This window comes from Mercenaria mercenaria, chromosome 6, assembly GCF_021730395.1.
Source record: "Mercenaria mercenaria strain notata chromosome 6, MADL_Memer_1, whole genome shotgun sequence".
Taxonomy (NCBI): domain Eukaryota; kingdom Metazoa; phylum Mollusca; class Bivalvia; order Venerida; family Veneridae; genus Mercenaria; species Mercenaria mercenaria.
In genome coordinates, this window is record NC_069366.1 from 44,651,092 (window position 1) to 44,673,771 (window position 22,680).

A 22,680-nucleotide genomic window follows, 5' to 3' on the forward strand; every position below is an offset into this window, starting at 1 on the left:
TAAATTTTCTCATTCAACATGTGTTTGACTTTGGAGCGAACTATTGGGTCATAAACAAAGTGTTGTATTAAAAACTGAATAATACACACTTACGGGCTTTTTCTGGGCACGAGCACTAAAAGATCACAAGTGAGTGAGTGAGTGAGACTGTCCGTGTGAAGTAATTTCATTCTTTGAAGAAAGATCAATGTAAGTTTAAGAATGCGTACTGGCGTCTTTGAATCTTTGCATCATTAGTTTTCAACTTAAGACATGTGTTTTTCTTCATTAGTCACGTAAAAGCATCATATATGAATAGAAAGTACCATAAAAGTCAGCGAAGACTTTCAGATTAAAACATCTATAAGCAACTGTACAACACCCCCCAAAACCATTTTAACTGTCACAGTATTGTCGAATATGATAACAAATATAAATTATCTTTCTCTGTGGCTTTTTTTTTTCTCGTTATCTCACTGGTTAATTAATATACATTACGAAAACTCAAACTGAACTTGAGATAATCAGTGAAAAGTTTGAATCTGAAAAGTTTGAATCTAATTTCAAAAATGCATTTCTGCCCATGCCGTGAATTCCCAGTCAAAATTACCACTTTAGATTTTCGCAGTAGAGAACTGTGGCAAGTCTATATCTGCATGTAGTTTTCGTGTGGCTATCGGTGTGTAACATTAACGTATTGCATTGACCGTTAATTGTAGGCTCTAGCATTTATTTTTATCCATCGGTATTTAACAAGTTAGAAGAGTTAAAGACCCACCAAAACCTAGTGGTCTACTTTTCCTCCCACATAAACTTTGCGCAAATAATTCTGGTAATACTGGTATCATACAACTATTCTACAAGATGACAGGTGGACAAGCTCAGTCCGGTTTTCATAACTTCATCTGCAAACTTACTCAGTCATTCTCTTCTCAGTATAGTTTTATAAAAAATAGAATAATAACTATCTTACACTGTATATAGAAACAAAGTGTGATCTAAACTCACCTTAATACATGAAGTACCGTGCATACTACTACATTAATTGAATAATATATTTAATAATACATTGTCTTAGCCTTATATCTGTTACTGTCAAACTGTAATTAGACACTTGTTATTTCTCATTTCTCCATACAAAAATGTATAATTACAATTATGGAACAATCTGACTGAAATACTTGATCTTCTAAACCAAGATCCGAGAAGGACCCATTCTTAATCGTGTTCTGTATATTTTTGATTTCCAGAATTGCTATTTTTATTTTCGCAGTTCTATTTTTTTTTTTATTTTAACCAATCAGACGACTTGTTCGAATGTCAAAGATTAAGAAAAAAATGTGTAGGTTGTCAGGGACTCGAATTCGGGACCAGTCGCTTACAGAGCAAGTGCTCTACCGACAGAGCTAACGGTTTACCGACAGAGCTAGCCGGCTGACACTTTACGTCATAAAAATGTAACTATCAAAAACCCAGTCTAAATATAGATTTTGTATTCTTACAAAATGTTGTAAGTAAGTAAAAATGTGTAGGCTGTCAGGGACTCGAATTCGGGACCAGTCGCTTACAGATTTTTTATTCTTACAAAATGTTGTAAGTAAGCCTTCTGCCTGGCTAACGGAATGGTCGTCAGAACGAGGCTATCAATAGCACGTCTTCAGATCCGAAGTATAGCGTAATAGGAGATGTACTTTAGTCAGACAGCATTATGGAAATACAAAAGGTTACAGTTAGTTAGTGGTGTGTCTTTAAGGTAACATGACAATAGCCACTACTGACCTTGACATTTTAAAGTGATAAGTACAAATATATGTAACTCTCAAAGTTAGAATTGAAGCTCAAACAAGAGATGACACTATTAGTGACAAACGCCCCCGAGGTTTGTCCAAGAATGCTACAGTTCGATGCGCAAAATATGCCAGAATAGTTAAGTTATGACTAATTTTTCGACAAGAGAAAAAATTTCTCCGAAGGTAACCTTGACGTTAGAGCTAGGGTCTGGGTCTTGAACATGACACAGTAACTCATCATAGGGAAAATTGTGACAAGTAATGTTTGATGATGGCAGAGTTATTGACTGGACAAGAAACATAAATGTTAGCTTTTTAATCTAAGTTTGACTTTGACTTTGAAACTAGAGATTTTGGACTTGCGTCTGACACCTTATTTTAATATAGGGAACGTTTATGCCATGTAATTTTAAAATGTCTTCACCGACGGAATAGGTATGGAACTGACAAGAAACTGACAAGAAACACACCATGTAAACCGTTAACCTCTAAATGTGACAGCGATCGTGGAGCTAGCGGTCTGGTTGTTATGCACGACACGTTTTCTCGTTATCGGGGAATATTTTTAATGTTTTCATTTTCATTCCCATATTTTTGTTTCTTTCTTTGGTGGTTTATATTTGTATGTATGCCTTTATATAAAACAACAGTATGTTTATTATTTGCATGGCTTAAATGCATGTATTTAGTCAATATCATCTTTGATATAATGGTAAACTTTTCTGATCTGCCATATCGGCTTATGATACTTCTCTGTTGTGTTGTCACATAGTTCATGAAGGAATCTAAATGTTTACGAGAAAAAAAAATAATGTCGATGGTGAGATTCGAACCCACACGGTAAAAGATCTGTTTAACATGGACTGTATGCTTTACCACTGAGCTAATTTGCAATTGGTACAAAAACGTAAAATATTTAGATTGTAACATGATTAATGACAGAGTTACGAATCGGATATGAAACAGACCCTCTTAACCTTTCACTTGACTTCTAAGTGTAAACTTGATCTTGGAGCTAGGGGTCTGGGTCTTGCGCGTAACACATTGCCTCCTTATGGTAAACATTTATGCCAAGTTGTTTCAAAACCCCCTCATGGATAACAGAGTTATATATCGGACACGTAAAGATCTATTATGATATGACTTCTAAATATGACACTGACCTTTGAGCAAGGGATCTGGGTCTTGCGCGTGACACATTGTCTGATTATAGTTACCATTTATGCCAAGATATTTCAAAATCTCTCCATGAATAGCAGAAATATGGATCGGACACAAAAATAACCCTGTTAACACCTTGACCTTGGAGCTTGGGTTCTCATTTTGATAAACATTTATGCTAAGTACTTTTAAAACCTCTTGATGAATGGCAAAGTTACGATCCGGACACAAACAGACTGTTTGACTTCTAAGTGTGACCTTGACAGTGTAGAAAGGGGTCTGAGTGTTACACATGAAACGTCGTCTCATAAAGGTTAATATATTTATGCCAAACTATTTCAAAATTCCTTCATGGATGACAGAATTACAGCCCGGACAAGAATTTACAAAGTTACGGTCGGCATTAAAATCAAAGAACATACTGTAGTGTAAATAAAAAGGTTATTTGCTGAAACATCTTTAAATGGTGTAAGGATGTTATCATTAAATAAAATCCTAAAATTATCTAATGTTTTTGTTTTTATTTATTTTTTTTCTTGAAATAGATATCATGTGATATATACTTAATCACTTAATAACAACATAATATATTAGGCCCTAACAAAATCTGAAAAATAGATCCCTCAGAAGCAATGAGGACAAAACAAATAGTAAATATTGCAGACTCGATTTGTCTGATAGTTGGTTTAATTTGTACGCAAGTTAGCAGTGTACATGTATTTAGATAATTTACAATTATGCTTTGCACGGAATGAATTTGCAACTATGCTTTGCACGGAATGTCATGGATCAGAGGGATAGACTGGCTATATTCATCACTAAAACCCAGCAAACTGTATGAAATCTAAAGTGGTAGGATATTCATGGCATGTTATGACTTTCATTTGCAAGAAATAAAACGCAGGAACTATTCTTATAATCGTTCTCTTTATATTCATTTATTCAGCCATTAAAGTACTCCGTAGTCATTGCAGCAGCAAGAATCTGTAAATTACGTATCCTCCTCTGTATTCAGAATTCTCGTTTTTTTTACGGAAAGCCATGTGCGTTGAGTTACGCTTACGTCCGAAGAATGCCGAACGAGAATACGTAATCATACGGAAATTGCCGAGTAACTTCCTTAAGAACGCCGATTTTTCAGCGGCTATAAGATTTCTGTAACGGCTTTCGATGTCATCCATGCCATTCTGGCATCTTCTGATTACTCCGTTGGCGGTTTTTAGAGACATAACACAGACTAAAAATGTGTTCGTTGTTTGGTGAATGTTTCTCGTGCACATCATTCATTATTATAATAAGTTGACATTGACTTGAGAATGTCACTAACATGATTTCAAAAAAGATATACATTTATATTTTAACGTAAGAAAGAATGTAATTCTCATCTTACGTTTTCACCAGTATCTTCTGCATGGGCTTGTCGATCTAATTGTCTTTTACGTATATGACAAAATATGAAAAATAAACAAAGCTTTCATATTATTTTCAGGTTTTTAATATTGTGTCATTTGAACGTAGTCAATTTCCATGGCAACTTTTTCGCCTTTCCATGTCGGTAACCAGCTGCCTCTTCCATTCCAGAAATCCTTGGTTATGGTTGGCGTGTTATTTTTCCATGGTTTACGAGTGTTGTAGTTCCAGTTGTCTGGAAAAAATCCATTGTTTCCAGCTACGGCAACGTTTAGCATCAAGTAAAACTGTAAAAAAAATCACATAAAATATTTTAATATTCTGTGGAAGGGTATGCTTCTATGTGTACATCGCAATATTAAGATGTTCACCCCTTTAAAATTTTACATGTTTTTCAGTGATTTTTTTACATAATAGAGCAAAATCTAATATTGCACTGGTACATAACTAAAACATGGAAAAGTGTTGTTAAACCCACTGAAAAGACATGAAAGAAAAAGAAATGCTTTTGTTCACAAGTTCACTAGATCTTACATTTTCTCTGGGTGGCTACGCCACTCATGAATGTGTTGCACCAGCTGTCTTAAGAAAGCAGTTTTATCTTATATACTGAAGCCAACAAACATCCTGCACATATTTTTTCATGAATTAATAACGTTAGGAGCTAATAGTTTATACAAAAATTGGCTGCTTGTCTAACCAGTAGATAATCTAGCTATCTGCATCTTTCGCAGAATATGCGAGTGTTTTTATACATGGATAAAACCTCGAAACTCACTTTATTACCGTGATTTTTTTCAGTGGATAAACCCCCAAAACTCACTCTATTACCGTGCTTTCATAAATGCATAAAACCCCAAAACTCAATTTTTTTACCGTGTTTTTATAGATAGATAAACCCCCGAAACTCACTTTATTACCTTGATTTTTATAAATGGATAAACCCCCAAAACTCGCTTTATTACCGTGTTTTTATAAATAGATAAAACCTCACTTTATTATGGTACTTTAAATGGATAAAACCCCAAAACTCGCTTTATTACTGTGTTTATATAAATAGATAAAAACAATAGATAAAACCCCGAATCACACCAATAGGTATTAATGAATTATTGTTAAATATCATTATTTTATCTTTTGTAAGAAAATGTTTAATATTGAATATATATATGATTATAAAGAAATATCCATGTGATATTTGGAAGAGCCCTTAAGATAATATATATATTTTTCTGCTTCTGATGTAATTTCTTATGACGGAACAAATCAAAACTGCATATTGCGCAATGTACTCTTACCGCTGTATCAAAAGGAGCCGCCTTACTGCCCCCTCCCCAGATATTATGGCCGCTAAAACCACCTTTTTGCCAGAAGCTTTCCGTGATTGGAACATTCATCATAATGCGATTGTCGACAAATACCCTGTAAATCAAAAAATGTTCAGTGTCAAGCCAATGTTAATACGACATCACAATCATTTTCTGTGCATTAGCATTAGTTGCAAAAATAGTCAGTATTAAAAAATCAACTTGCAGCTAAGCGACAAGAATAATCTTTTTTTTTATTGTTTAGATGTAATTATACAAGTAAATATTTACTATATAAAAATACCATACTTTGGGAGAGCCATAGAACTGGAAATGTCTTTGCGGGTGGTCTTTATTTATATATGAGCCGCGCCATGAGAAAACCAACATAATGACTTTGCGACCAGCATGGATCCAGACCAGCCTGCGCATTCGCGCAGTCTGGCCAGGATCCATGCTGTTCGCTAACGGTTTCTGTCAATGCAATACGCTATGAAAGCGAACAGCATGGATCCTGACCAGACTGCGCGGATACGCAGGCTGGTATGAAACCATGCTGGTCGCAAAGCCACTGTTGATTTTGTCATGGCACGGCTCATATGAAGATGCACGGCAAATGTTTACATAGGACCGTCAGGGGAGATAACTGGAGTCACGGATTTGGAGTACCTTAAAGTATACTATAAAATGACAATTCAAACTTTCATATTTGGAAAATTAACTCACTGTATGTGATCAATGGTCCAGTCTAGGCGATAAGTATGAAATCCAGTGTTCCAGTTTCCCTGTCTGAACAAAAGAGAAGAAAATTGTCTGAGAAAAATATAACCTTATTAAAGGTCTACCACGACGCTAAATAAAATGTATATAGATCTAGTGATAGAATAAGAATACAAAAATTGTTATGTTTTTTATTGAACATGAAATGTAATAGATGTATTAAATATTGTGCAGACAAAATTGAGTTACTTACTGAGTACCATGTGTAGACAAAAATCTATTTTGACCTGAATCTGGACCCCAATGAAGAGTTGCACCAACTTCGGTAACACCATGTTTATCACCAGCAACTAAATTACCTATAAATGTGCGGACAAACATCGGAACATTACAACTTATAATGCAAATGGCCAATATCAGTTTAATACAAGAACATCGGAACATTACAACTTATAATGCAAATGGCCAATATCAGTTTAATACAAGACTTTTGCACAGCAATTAAAGTCATCTACCCGAAGGGCCATTTGGCATATTTTCTGCCTTACGAACCACATTTTTAAATTGAAACTTAATTCTAACACGATCCGCAGCAGCTGCAATATAAACATATAGCGAATTCGCCTATACATGAATCTACGATAAAATATAGCTCTTCCATTCCGCCCTACGATTGTAACATGACTGTGAGATTCTACTCTGCTTCCATTATATACAGTATAATACCGACTAAATATTCGATTTTTCAGTGCTAGTAGTAATAAAAAGTACATCAAATTTTCTGAAACAAACAATTTCTAACTGATGAATTTATTTGTTGATATTTTTACCGTAAGAAAATGTTTCAGCCCGGTAAGTTTCAACTTCAACACCAGTGCATCTATGTCTGGTCGTGTGTGTAGTGTACAATTCCTGCGTTGTAGCTAGGCACCACAAATGTTAACTAGATTCTACTTTGACAGTAAATAAATCATAATTCATGTTCCAATCTTCCAGACTCAAGTGTTTACGTGTTTATATGCCGCCGCAATGTCCTAGCGTGTATGTTTCAGTGCCATCATGTAGGTGACGTGTACTATTTTTAGAAACTGCATATATAAACTCTGCATTAAGTATTTATCTCTGATTTCTATATCCGACCTTAGATGTTATTAAAAATAACATTTTCACGGCAATAACTACTTAATAATTTAATTAAAATTTATTGAATATCGGAAATTTCCGTTTGATGTAACGCTTTCCATTCGTGGGGAGGTTTTTATAATAGCATATGGCCAACCGAATGGCATATCGCGCTTAAATATAGTGCTGTAAAATGCGAAGAATTTGCGTGGTTAGAATCGAAATAATAAATATGTTCCAATAATTTTATCAGTTAATAAAATATGGGCAGTCGTTCGGACGCGAATATTAAATCACTCGTGCTACGCACTCGTGATTTAATTATTACGCATCCAAACTCCTGCCCATATTTTATTAACTGATAAAATATAGGCACATATTTATTATTTCTTAATTAAAGCAACTGCATATTTTCCAAATAACCAACCATATCTACAAGTCAGCTTTCATGAAGCAGATATTGTACATGTACTTTGAAACTTTACAAAGGATCTTTTGAGACTTGTGGATGGACACACAGACGGACGGATAACTAGACAAAATATACTGATATGTATGTTCTAAGTATTACTTTCTACCTATGTCCTGGTTTCGTGAAGAGTTCTTGTACTTTTTATGGTATGACAGAATCCACCATTCGTGAACCACAGAAGGACAGAGAATGAAAGAACTGACGGACAAAAGGAGAAAATAAAATAATATACGTGTTTTCCATACTGTTTTCTACCTATTTACGAAATTTCATGAAGCAATTTCCATTACGTTTTAAAAGGTAAAATGCAATACAAATAAGTTTTTTCTATTTGTTTACCTCTGCTTTCCATGATATCAATCTCACCGGAAGCTGGCCAGCCGCCATATTTGGACGTTTTTGGCATCATCCAGATTGCTATGCATCAAAAGAAAAAAGAAAAAAATACATAACACGGTCATCAAGCATATTTTTCAATTTGAATAGGCTTTTGTTATATTCATTTAATTATATGATATATATTAATGGTAAATTATCATTTTATGATGGCAACCTACATCAAATTTCTGAAATATCCACTCAGTAAGCTCTTAGGGAATTAATCGTGTTCATTAACAGAACAGCTTCCGCTCATTTTTACATAGATTAAGCATTATTCATGCCTTTGTTCAATGATGACATGTATTTATTCATTAAAGGTGGGAGATTTTGCTCGTATAATACATGAAGTTCGTGAAGGGCATGCTGCTCTCGGCCGTTCAGTCTAGCTTGGGGATGCAGATGCAGATCCGATACCGCTGCCGTCACAACCCTGCTTAAAAGACACCAGGTCTGCATTTCCACCAAAAAGTTCATTAGAGAGGGATTCAAACAACTTCAAACTTTTTCTACACGATCGAACTGAAATAAACTAAGCATTTAAGAATTCAAGTAGCTACGGGATAAATAGTATCAAGCAATAAATGTAACCTGGCCAAATCCAGTCGCCTGTCGGAGTTTTTGCTCGAACTTCAACGGACCCAAACCGGATGGTGTTTTTAGACTTTATTTTGCCAGACATCACCGGCGGCAACAGTACGTATTTGCCCTCTCTTTTACAACCCCAGCGATCTGAATTTGTACAATATCCGTACAATTCTGAAAAGAAACAATTAAAAACCGGTAACATTCAAAGCGTTTTTTGTAGATGAAGCAATTTGATCATCAAGCTTAGCGACACCTTTTCGCTCGTTTATTACTTTTGTTGTAATCAAGAAAATATGTTTACAACCTTCATAAACTTAGACAAGAATATGAGTAAAAGTTAAACTACTATAGTAGCCCTTTATTAAGAAACCTACATGGGAAAAAATTCTACCTTTGACTTGAATTTGTTAAAGAAAGTCATTAAGTGGATACGTACCGTACATATCCATGACTCCATTGGTAAGACTCCATTCGTTAAATCTCGGGTCTTCAATTGTAAGCGTCTGAAATATATAAATATGTAAGAAAAGGTCCTAGAAATTATGCTTGATTCGCCTAATCCGTAAACAAATCGTTCTTTTCTTGTTAAAACCTTGTTTCGAAAAGCGGTAAAGGATTTTATACACAAAATACTGACGAGTGTTAAATTGTTTTATCGCCAGAAATGTGCTTGATAGGGTAGACCATTTTTCGTCACTTCTTCTAGAATATCAAACATCAGATACTTATAGCATAAAAGCAAAATCTTCATGCAAGAAGGTCACAAAATGAGAACAAATACGTCACAATTATGCATATGAATTTACGAGAGAATAAAATGCATTTGGGTTTTAATTTCAAAATGATAAAAAATATCTTGATTAAAAAAAGTTTCTCTTCAATCCCCGCTGATCCTTTAGAATGCTTTTATCACTTGATAAAGACTTTTTTTCAAAATCCCTTTAATAGAATAATTATTTGTTTAATGGTCATGATATACACCTGGGATATGCCTAATAACATTCTGGTCTCAGTTTGAGAGGTGTGGAAACATGGTAGGCCACTAGCATGCGAGAATAACCCAAGCAGTCCTTAACAATATCAGGTGGAAAAGTTTACGATGGTCAGTCTAATATTATGTGGTGACATAATGGTGATTGTGTATTAAGTAATATTAATATGCTACTCACTGGTTTAATGAAAAGGTGTCCGTTTCTAGTGTAAATGTTTCTTTTATCGGGCACGTAGGCTTGGACCTCCCAATTCTGAAACAAAGAACTATTTACAAAGCTTTTTGATACGTGCAATACACAATAAGTATACACTTCTTACGTTTCTACGCTTCCGTTACGTTAAATAAACCAGGCTTTTGAAAATCCTATACAGGTCCGAACCTTTCTTGGTCTAACAGCCTAAATAGGTACCTACACTATTGAATAAGGCTACAATAAACTACATTAATGAAAAAAAGAAATCTATTCAATTATGATACAAATGCACAAGGTTTCATGTTTTGTGTGTAAAATAGGTCCTAACTGAATGTCACGATACTTGAGAACACTTTGACACATCAAATTTGAGATATTTTGTATACTTACATATCCTCCAAACAACGACACCTCAAATTCGAGATATTTTGTATACTTACATATCCTCCATACATCGACATCGACACCTCGAATTCGAGATATTTTGTATACTTACATATCCTCCAAACAACGACACCTCAAATTCGAGATATTTTGTATACTAACATATCCTCCAAACAACGACACCTCAAATTCGAGATATTTTGTATACTTACATATCCTCCAAACAACGACACCTCAAATTCGAGATATTTTGTATACTTACATATCCTCCAAACAACGACACCTCAAATTCGAGATATTTTGTATACTTACATATCCTCCAAACAACGACACCTCAAATTCGAGATATTTTGTATACTTACATATCCTCCAAACAACGACACATCAAATTCGAGATATTTTGTATACTTACATATCCTCCAAACAACGACACCTCGAATTCGAGAAATTTTGTATACTTAATATCCTCTAAACATCGACACATCGAATTCGAGGTATTTTGTATACTTACATACCCTCCAAACATCGACACCTCGAATTCGAGATATTTTGTATACTTACATATCCTCCAGACATCGACACATCAGATTTTGTATACTTACATATCCTCCAAACATCGACACCTAGAATTCGAGATATTGTATACTTACATATCCTCCAGACATCGACACATCAAATTTTGTATACTTACATATCCTCCAAACATCGACACATCGAATTCGAGATATTTTGTATACTTACATATCCTCCAGACATAGATACATCAAATTTTGTATACTTACATATCCTCCAAACATCGACACCTCGAATTCGAGATATTGTATACTTACATATCCTCCATACATCGACACATCGCATTCGAGGTATTTTGTATACTTACATATCCTCCAAACAACGACACCTCAAATTCGAGATATTTTGTATACTTACATATCCTCCAGACATCGACACATCAAATTTTGTATACTTACATATCCTCCAAACATCGACACCTCGAATTCGAGATATTGTATACTTACATATCCTCCATACATCAACACATTAAATTTTGTATATTTACATATCCTCCAAACACCGACACATCAAATTCGAGATATTTTGTATACTTATATATCCTCCAAACATCGACTCATCAAATTCGAGATATTTTGTATACTTACATATCCTCCAAACATCGACACCTCGAATTCGAGATATTTTGTATACTTACATATCCTCCAAACAACGACACCTCAAATTCGAGATATTTTGTATACTAACATATCCTCCAAACAACGACACCTCAAATTCGAGATATTTTGTATACTTACATATCCTCCAAACAACGACACCTCAAATTCGAGATATTTTGTATACTTACATATCCTCCAAACAACGACACCTCAAATTCGAGATATTTTGTACACTTACATATCCTCCAAACAACGACACCTCGAATTCGAGAAATTTTGTATACTTAATATCCTCCAAACATCGACACATCGAATTCGAAGTATTTTGTATACTTACATATCCTCCAAACATCGACACCTCGAATTCGAGATATTTTGTATACTTACATATCCTCCAGACATCGACACATCAGATTTTGTATACTTACATATCCTCCAAACATCGACACCTCGAATTCGAGATATTGTATACTTACATATCCTCCAGACATCGACACATCAAATTTTGTATACTTACATATCCTCCAAACATCGACACATCGAATTCGAGATATTTTGTATACTTACATATCCTCCAGACATCGACACATCAAATTTTGTATACTTACATATCCTCCAAACATCGACACCTCGAATTCGAGATATTGTATACTTACATATCCTCCAAACATCGACACATCGAATTCGAGATATTCTGTATACTTACATATCCTCCAAACATCGACACATCGAATTCGAGGTATTTTGTATACTTACATATCCTCCATACATCGACACATCGCATTCGAGGTATTTTGTATACTTACATATCCTCCAAACAACGACACCTCAAATTCGAGATATTTTGTATACTTACATATCCTCCAGACATCGACACATCAAATTTTGTATACTTACATATCCTCCAAACATCGACACCTCGAATTCGAGATATTGTATACTTACATATCCTCCATACATCAACACATTAAATTTTGTATATTTACATATCCTCCAAACACCGACACATCAAATTCGAGATATTTTGTATAATTACATATCCTCCAAACATCGACACATCGAATTCGAGATATTTTGTATACTTACATATCCTCCAAACATCGACACATCGAATTCGAGATATTTTGTATACTTACATATCCTCCAAACATCGACACATCGAATTCGAGGTATTTTGTATACTTACATATCCTCCAAACATCGACACTTCGAATTCGAGATATTTTGTATACATGTACTTACATAAATTCCTCCAAACATCGACACATTAAATTCGAGATATTTTGTATACTTACATATCCTCCAGACATCGACACATCAAATTTTGTATACTTACATATCCTCCAAACAACGACACCTCAAATTCGAGATATTTTGTATACATGTACTTTCATAAATTCCTCCAAACATCGACACATCAAATTCGAGGTAGTTTGTATACTTACATATCCTCCAAACACCGACACCTCGAATTCGAGATATTTTGTATACTTACATATCCTCCAAACATTGATACTTCATATTCCCAACGTGATGTGTCCAATGCGCAATTGAATTCATCCCGGAATACCAAAGTGCCTCTTCGAACTCTTTTTGGCGGAGTTACAACCAATCCTGAATCTGAAAGACGTTTAACAGATTAACAAGTGAAATTGCTCAATAACGTTCAGGGTAAACTATTAATTCACTGTATGGTTTATATTTTATCTGATACAACGAAATACCAAAGAAGTGAAAAACGGCATTACAGTTATGTAAAACCCATGCAGAAAATATAGATGTTTTTACTTTCAAAAGAATTGTAAGAATGACTCAAATATTATTACATTTTTGAAAGGATTCACCAAATATCTGTGTATGTTTCACTTTCAACAGTAAGTAAATCTACCGCATGGGAAGTGTTTTAACCTTTAGCCTGCTGACGGCAAATGATTCTGCCTTTGCGACCAGTGCAGACCACGATCAGCCTGCACATCCGTGCAGTCTGATCATGGTCTGCACTGTTCGCTATTCTATCAGTAAATTTTCAGTGAACACCCCTTCGAATGATAAATGGTATTGTCCAAATTGAATGATGGACCAGTCCATTTTAGAAATTTAGCGGGCTAAGGGTATACCAGGTTGTATTTGTCCGGCATCTACAACAGTTCGACCATCTATCTCTGCAGTCAACATGTATGCTATAATGTCACTGCCGAGGTTCTCAAACTCTGGATTTATATGGTGCCAGCGCCCGTCAGCTAAAAGATACATTTGCAAGAGAAACATTAATTTTGGACAGAATTCAATGAACATAAAAACTGTCAAGCACATTAGTAATATTGAAAATAATGTTTAAAGAACTCAAAAATACTTCCTTTCATTTCTATTCTAAATAAATTGTCTCCTTCCATTTTATCTGAAATAACTTAAGTGCTAGAGTATACACTTATTGCATGGCTTGCCAGTCAGTAGTGAAAACTATTGCCCGATGTCCGAGGGATGTCCGAGGAACCGATGGTCAATAGTTTTGACTATTGAACAGCAAGTCATGCAATTAGTGTTTTATTACCTGATATCAAAATTAATTTTTCACAGATGTTCAATTTATTTTCAATTTTTGGGCTTATTAGCTCATCAAACATGCGTTGAATACAGACCGGTCAGATAGAAAAATTTCTGGACCGGCGATTTATAAATAGAAGGAGTCATGTAATAATGAAGATATCATTGTATTTTCCGTTTGATAAAATTCTTTACCAGAGCAATCATTGTGCGGAAATCATTTTAAGGAGATCGCAAGTGTAAATTGAAATGTCAAAATGGAATAAGACTCAAATACGTACGCCCTTTGTGAAATTTTCCCTCGTGGTTGTTTGTGTTGAAGTTATATTTTCCATGTAATGACGTCATACTAGGAATGTCTGGAACAAATATTGAATTGCATCTTAATTGTAACTTGTCTAAAGTGTTTCAGCTTCGGAGTGGTAATACACTCTGAATTTAATTTTTTTGATTTTAAATCGTAATTTCACTTAAATGGACCTAACGAAGGAATGAACAATGTAAACATGAATTAATAAATTATGTGTATATAGACATTACTGCACGTTAGGTTAAAAAAGTACCTGTAAGTAAAGTATTACTGATGATATAGGATGGTTCAGCAGTTTTTTTAAACAAATTAGTTTAATCTTATTATATTGTTCTCTTTTTCAAAGATTTACGCTATAGTAAATGTATTTTTACCTCTTAACAAAAACAATAGGGTTGGGCTACGAGTTATTGCAACATCAGCATAGAGCCCTTCCCTTAAACCTTTTCCTGCTAAATTTCTATGATGAACTTGTCCATCTTTCAATTAGGACAGTAACTGTTAAAATGGTGTTACCAAAAACTGACTGAATAGCAAACAGTGCAGATCTTGATCAGACTGCACGGATATGCAGGCTGATCATGATCTACACTGGTCGCAAAGACAAAATCAATCGTGTCTAGCATGCTAAGGGTTAAACAAAAAATGTTACAACACGACATAAAACTGTAAAAAGGAGCTCTGCATACACTTAGTTTTTTAAGTTTAGCTAAGTAAAACATTTTATGAGGATTTTCTACATTTAAAGTTGACATCTCGTTATAAAATAATTAAAAAGTGAAATATCCGCACAGTATATCTTTAAAGATCACAATACTTTCATATTTCGTAAATGCTCCTGCAAATCACGAAATGAAACATTAGAAATTGTTTCTTGATCTAAAACGAATTTATAACCATGCCCAAAATGCGAACATATATTCGATCAAATAAATAAAACTGCTCTATAACGCAATATTATCAGTTTCTTTTTTACTGTCCCATAATAGATAGTATTATGTTTTATTATAAATTGTATAAGTATACATACCGTCCAAAGATAATTCAATGGCGCCAGAACTCATACGTCTAATTTCAGGCGTCGGTAACGCTGCGACGTACACCAGCATGTACAACATCAAGAGGAAAATGCCAGCCATGGTATTAAAGATCTACTAAAAACTGAAAAATATTTCAAATTATTATAGGACTCCTTCTATGAATTGCCGGTCAATAGCTAGTGCTATTTACCGGTCTGTAGTTCAACGCCAACATTTTGATTGATTAAAGTCAAAACATGGAAACATTTTAAAAATGAAGCCATGTATTAAAACACTTTAATTGAATGGCTTACCGGTCAGTAATTAAAACTTCCGACCCCGGGCAATGATTTTGACTATTAACCGGCAAAGCCATTCAATAAGTGTATACAGTTACATGTACTTACGTCATTTTACTTTTTTGTTAGATTGTTGATCATGACAAAATTGATGTCCACGTGCATGTTAATTTTGATATTCCCTTTTTCGATGATTCGAGTTCTCATTTTAAAATACCACCATCAAAATTTTTTCACTACACAAATCATACGATTTTATTTGTTTGAAAAAAAAATATGGCTACACTTTTCAAAAAGATAAATTAAAATATATGACATTGTGCTTTAGTTACACTTTAACATTTACATTTGTTAATTTCCACCTACTGTTTACTATAAATTAGTTCAATAGTAATGTCGAGATGCCTTACGTTACTGATGTAGCATTTATAATATGTTATACCACTCATAACGGATGCATCATATATATGCACGCATTGTGACAGGAAAGGCCGTACCGGCGACAGTAACCATCAGAACAAATCAACACCCTTTACAATATTTACAAATTTATACATTACAGTGCAATACAATATCGCCGTTCCATAACAACGGAATGTTTGACATATGTTTTGAAACAGTGCTTTACAAGTATCATGTTACAAATTTCAATACAAATTTTACATCTTATATAAACGAAACATTTTACAAAAGTCTGAAAAATTTAATAAATTATCCTGACATATGCCGAAAAGTAAATGTTACAGAATTCTGTAGAATGCACAAAAAAATACCAAATAAAAATCGTAATGCAAAAATCATACAAAAATCTAACAAATAAATTTCTTACCTCGATCGAGCATAAATTCATAGATTCGTCTTTAATGTCGGAAGGTGGTGTGCGCCCAGTCTATTTGTAGGGTAATGTCCCGCCAAATACTAAATTTCATGGGACTCACGGCTAAGTCGTGAGCTCTGACTATTTCTATTTTCACGGGATTCACGATATAGCCGGGAAATCTGACTACTTTGGCGCGGATTGAAATTGATAATTTGAGGCCTATTTTAGTGGTTTTGGGGATAAAAACATAAATTACTGAAATTTATAGCGCGAAGGGCCTGCTCGAGAATCGAGCTTTACGATAACACAAGTATACTTTCACACTTGGTGATGGATTTGAAAAGTTTCGTCGGAAGTTTTAAAAAAGCGCACCCTATTGGACTGGTGCTCACAGGAAGTACTTCTTTCCGGAGTGAATACAGAACTTCATTGAATTGCTAAAAATTATTCATCACTTAACAATAATGAAAAAATGATTACCAGTTGTTTGAAAAAAAAATATTGTTTTCATTTAAAAGATCAAGCATTGGCCACAAAATGGAAAAAATGTCATAATAAGCAAAAAGAAACGGGAACGCGGTATGACGTCACCGTGACACCGGCTTCCCATAAATTTTACAACGTTATGATATTCACTGTTATAGGTATGGTGACACTAAATGTAGACTTCTTAAGTGAATAGGTTCTCCTGAGTTCTTGTGACTAGTGAATAGTTTCTTTGTGACAAATAAATGATGCATAATATTTTTAGATAAATCCGATTTCTTTGAGCTCGCTTTGAGGCTTTGTCTTATTTCATATTAAAATATCAACTTTCTTATTACTGAACAGAATTTAATGAAATTTACATGGAGATTTAAGTTATGAAATACAGAAAAACATTACATGTATTTTATGCGTAAAATCTAACATTTACCTCAATAACTCAAAATTTTACAGCCCGCCCGCTTAGCTCAGTAGGTAGAGCGTCGGTCTACGGATCGCGGGGTCGTGAGTTCGATCCTCGGGCGGGGCGTATGTTCTCCGTGACTATTTGATAAACGACATTGTGTCTGAAATCATTAGTCCTCCACCTCTGATTCATGTGGGGGAGTTGGCAGTTACTTGCGAAGAACAGGTTTGTACTGGTACAGAATCCAGGAACACTGGTTAGGTTAACTGCCCGCCGTTACATGACTGAAATACTGTTGAAAAACGGCGTTAAACCCAAAACAAACAAACAAAAGTTTACAAAAAGATGATGCAATACCTGCATTTACACTACAGAAATAATAAGGCCCATATATCAATTTGTGACACGCATCTTCATTTGTTTCATGGAAGAGAGGTCAAGGTAAGTTAGCTGTTTACTCATCAACAGTTGACTAGTTACATCTTGTACATAAGGTTGTCCTGGACGTAAAACAGTTCAACGAACCAACTATGTAAATGTTTCTATTAAAACTATATTTCTACGTACCATATTTGTTTTGTATTCAAGGTAGACATCCCGAATTGTCATTCCAAGTAAAAGTGTGTTTGTTTGTTTTGGGTTTACAGTATTTCAGTTATGTAACGGCGGGCAGTTAACCTAACCAGTGTTCCTGGATTCTGTTCCAGTACAAACATGTTCTCTGCAAGTAACTCACAGCTTCCCCACACAAATCAGAGGTGGAGGAAGAATGATTTCAGACACAATGTTGTTGTTTTTTTTCAAATCGTCACGAAGAACATACGACCCGCCCGAGGATCGAACTCACGACCCCGCGATCCGTAGATCGGCGCTCTCCCTGTTGAGCTAAGCGGGCGGGTTTCCAAGTAAAAAGGTTCGCCAAAAAATGCAATATTTACCACATATAATCAAACGGGTGATTCATTAGCTGACAATTACTTTTTCATACCTGAGCTCGCTATTTAAAATTACTAAAAAAGAGGATGTTATAAACTATGCATACCATAATTATATGTATATTTCCTTTTAGTGCGGCGTCGACGTTCCATACTGCTCGGAGTGCACCGCCATTATACCGCGATAGAGCGCAAGCTTCGAGTGCGGGAGGTCATGGGTTCGATCCCAGGCCGCCTCATACCAAAAACGTAAAAAATGGTACTAGTAGCTTCCTCGCTTGGCGCTCAACATTAAAGGCAAAGAAAATCTCCTATATAAGTGACCCCCCCCCCCCCCCAAATACCAGACTTTTTAATCCCCAATATACAAGATCCTGTCTGGTCCAGTCTGATAAGGGTCCATAAAACCCCTGTAGCCTTGACATGTAGCCTAATTATTGTCAGAGAATCATAAATTTTATTGCCTACAGGTAAATTGGTTATTTCCTGTGTTTTTCATTTTATTAATTGAAATGCTGTTGTTTTTTTTTAGTCTTGTTTTTCAGAATGTACACAAAATCATTTTAATTGATAAGATACTAATTTTGATTGCTCAGTTGTGTTGAGTAAAACCCTGGCCAATTAAATTATAACTCTTATAGCAAAACAATTCTCACTATAAAATAATTATTCAAAACTTAATAAGAGAAAATACAAGTTTGTTTATTCAATGATTATGATCTTTTTATCAAAAGTAACAAAATAAAAACGAAAAAAAAATTATAATTGCTGGATTTTATTAGAAATTAAAGAAGTGTTCAGTTGCATTTTTAATAGATAAAGAAGGCATATAGACAGAAGGATGTTATATATTAAAAATGCTTAATTCCTCTTGTGTTGTCTAAATAATGTTAACGTTCTTTTATGTATAATAAAATCCAGCAATAAAGATATATCATTGTTTAAAATACACAATAATTCATTACTTCTAAAAGCTATGTGCCTGAATGCATTTTTTATATTTTTGATAATAAAAAACAGCAATGTTAAAAAACTTACTTTATTAAAAATATGATAAAAATACTGTTGTATCTTATCACTTTTCTTATTTAGCCCTAATTCAATCAAGCTTTCTAAACTCGTTATAAAGGTGAGAACTGATTTGCTATCAAGGTGAGAAATATCACCTGCAATTTATTTACTGCACAGTAGCTATACAGTAGCTTATTATGATAAACAGAAGCAAGTCTACCAATGGTCCCGACTTGTGTATTGGCCCTTATCGCCAATACGCAGACCTTATCATCTCCATAGGCCACATACCAGGCATACCAGAATCAGTGTCTTTAAAAGGATAGTGCTAGGATTGGTCAGCCCGGTGTGTGTATAATGTGACTGGGTGGTGTATCATGCCACGTGTCTACGGCGTGATATTCCAGTGAGGCAGCACTATAAAGTTGGGCATTGTGCTCACTGCTACAAGTAGACACCGTCGTTTATATGACTGAAAAATTGTTGAAAAAGACGTTAAACCCGAACACACACACACATCACCATTATATCAATTTCAGCCACCAATTTTATAGATCTGACAAACCTCGTTATTTACACGGTATAATATAACAAATAATTCAGGGCTCAATGGTTCATATATATTTTAGTGTGACTGCCCAGTGCGTAAACTCGCATATGGATCTAAATGACATGTATTATTGTTATAATTGCAGGTATGGTTTCATGTATACGAGTAAATAAATACTTTCTCTCGTAACAGCGGATATATTAGTCAGTTCTTAAGAAAAAAAACTATTTAATTCCATGTTTGATGCTGGTGAATTTCCGAAACAGTGGGCAAAAGGGAAAATAGCGTCATTCTTAAAGAAACAGCCATGTGCTAATACATACTACATGTAATAATTATCACGCTAGTGTGCTAAAAAATTATTTTGTAAAATATTTTGCCTCAATTTTTAAATACAAAAATTCAACAATAGTGCGTAGAAAGTGGTCGACTCACAGCTGCACAGTTCGGATTCAGAGCAGACCATAGTACGACAGACGCCATTTTCGTCATACAGTCACTGATAAATCCGAACATTGAGAAGAGGAAAGTTGTGTGCAGCGTTTATGGACTATCCGAAGGCCTACGAAAACATTTACAAGAACGGTTTGCGGTGCAATCTTATTATGGGAATAATGAAATATATGAGATCTATTTATTGTGGAGTGAAATCACGAATTAAACATTTGAACGCGTTGTCATGCAGACTTTTTCAGTTGTGAAATGTGCTTATTTTAGGTGTAAAAGCTTTCCCTTTTCATGAAAGATCTTGAAATGGCAGTATTCCGGTTAGAACTCTTAGGACAGCCGGCACATTTTTTACGTTTTTTTCCATTATTGTCGTGACCATGCAATCATTCAAGTTTTTTTTTTTTTGTCGATGCGCTGTATTTGCATAAGACTAAGTTTCCGGCTTGGGAAGTCAGAATGAAAGTGTTCTAGGGTTAAAAGGTAAATTCTGAAGCTGCATGTTGAGACAGATCATCAGTTTGTACCGTATGAAAGAAAACAGAAATACAACTACAATAACTTCCCGGAACGGTGACGTTAAAAACTGTACGAATCCGGGTAAATCCGAGACATCGCGCTAAATAGACTGGATATTGTCACATTTCATGAAGAATGAAATATGCAAATTACATGTAGTATACACGTCTGTTATCGCCGTGACATTTAGTGATATGTTCAATGATTTTATTGCCTGGCAAACAATTAATATACAAGGTCAGCAAGCGACTATAGGTACATAATTAACCCAAAGAAATTTGACATTAAATGCATTTAATAACCCAGCAAATCGTTAATGTTGTGAGATTCTTGTTTAACTAGTCCTTCAAAGATTTTATCATTGATTTCCAGATACATCCTCCTCCATACATGTGACAACGAGGCATTTTTTCGGCGAACGCCGTCTAAGAACGAATTCGTTACCTATGCCACGTGACTTCAGTTTGCAAATCAAACTACTTGATAACGCATTATAGATAATTTATCAAAATGGAAGATTTATGCAACACTCTGCCTGATTGGACGAGAGTGTCAATTTCTTTCACTCTGTTGATTGTGCTAGCTGAGTGAAATGTAGACAAAACGTTTATCCTAAATGACGCTGTTCACAGTTTTAAAGCTAACTTTGGCTCAGTATATTTAGCAAGAATATTGATATATCTCAAAATGATAAGTAAGTTTAATAAATATGATAAAAACCTGTTCAAATACCAACATATATCAAATTAAAGAAAGAGCTGAATACGGTCTGCGTATCACATGAATAAGGGTGTGATAAGAGTCTGTATGTAGAGAAGTGCTTTTTAAAAGATTTTCCTTGTTACAATTGTCGTCTGTATATGAAAATGTTTCTTGCTTTTGTGACTTATTTAGATTGCATATTAAAATGAGTACTTGTTTGCTTTGATATATTTGTTATAAATTATTTAACTGATTTATTATATATGAATATTTTTCTTTAGTATGGTATGCAAATATTGAACTCAGTTGATATCTGTTTTATTATGTATATGCTATATAATGACTGAATCTCATTACACTGAAATGAAGGTACGCTGCATATAGTTTATCTATGTGATATGACTACGGTCAAACTTTGCTTATGAAACAGAAATGTTGAAATAATTACAATTGTATGTTTTGCTTGACCTTCACTTTTTTTATAGGTGTGACGTCATTGTCCAAAGATTCATGAAAGCGAATATGCATTAGTTAAAGCGGGATCAGTTGGCCTATTTTAGAAATAAATAAAAATAATAAATAAAAAAATGCTTTAATTGATTTTTTCTCATGTATTCTAATCAAACTTGATTTGTAGCATCTTTATTAGGCCCGCAGCCAACTTTGTTCAGCTGGGACATTTGACCCCTTTTAGGGGCTGCTAGAGCTAAAAACTAGAAATGCCTTTATACAGCGTCTCATGAACAGCTTGGTGGATCTTTGTCATACTTGGTCTGGAGCATCATTATAAGGTCCTCTTCCAAATTTATTTATATAGGAACTTGGGCCCTATTAGGGACCACTATAGCTAAAAGCAGATATGCCTTTCTTCGCATTAACCACTAAAATGTACTGGATTTTTATCAAACTCGATGTGTAACAATATCGTGAGGTCTCCTGTTATTTTGTTACAAATGGGGATA

At 34.6% G+C, this 22,680-nt stretch overlaps 1 protein-coding gene across 2 annotated transcripts; it reads right to left on the minus strand.

Moving 5' to 3' along the window:
• Positions 1–4,409: 4,409 nt before the first annotated feature.
• On the minus strand, positions 4,410–16,730 carry LOC123549062 (beta-1,3-glucan-binding protein-like). Of its 2 annotated transcripts, none has more exons than XM_053545710.1 (13): positions 16,672–16,730; positions 15,555–15,685; positions 14,496–14,573; positions 13,788–13,910; positions 13,166–13,290; positions 10,097–10,171; positions 9,364–9,430; positions 8,931–9,098; positions 8,301–8,378; positions 6,621–6,726; positions 6,374–6,436; positions 5,639–5,762; positions 4,410–4,627 (listed from the first exon to the last, which is right to left on the minus strand). In XM_053545710.1, the coding sequence occupies exons 2-13, from the start codon at positions 15,661–15,663 to the stop codon at positions 4,424–4,426; spliced, it is 1,320 nt and encodes a 439-aa protein (XP_053401685.1). In that variant the 5' UTR covers positions 15,664–15,685; positions 16,672–16,730; the 3' UTR covers positions 4,410–4,423. The 2 variants fall into 2 exon arrangements, with proteins under 2 accessions (XP_053401685.1, XP_045192780.2); XM_045336845.2 differs by having other exon boundaries at positions 15,555–15,675; positions 16,672–16,718.
• Positions 16,731–22,680: the final 5,950 nt, after the last annotated feature.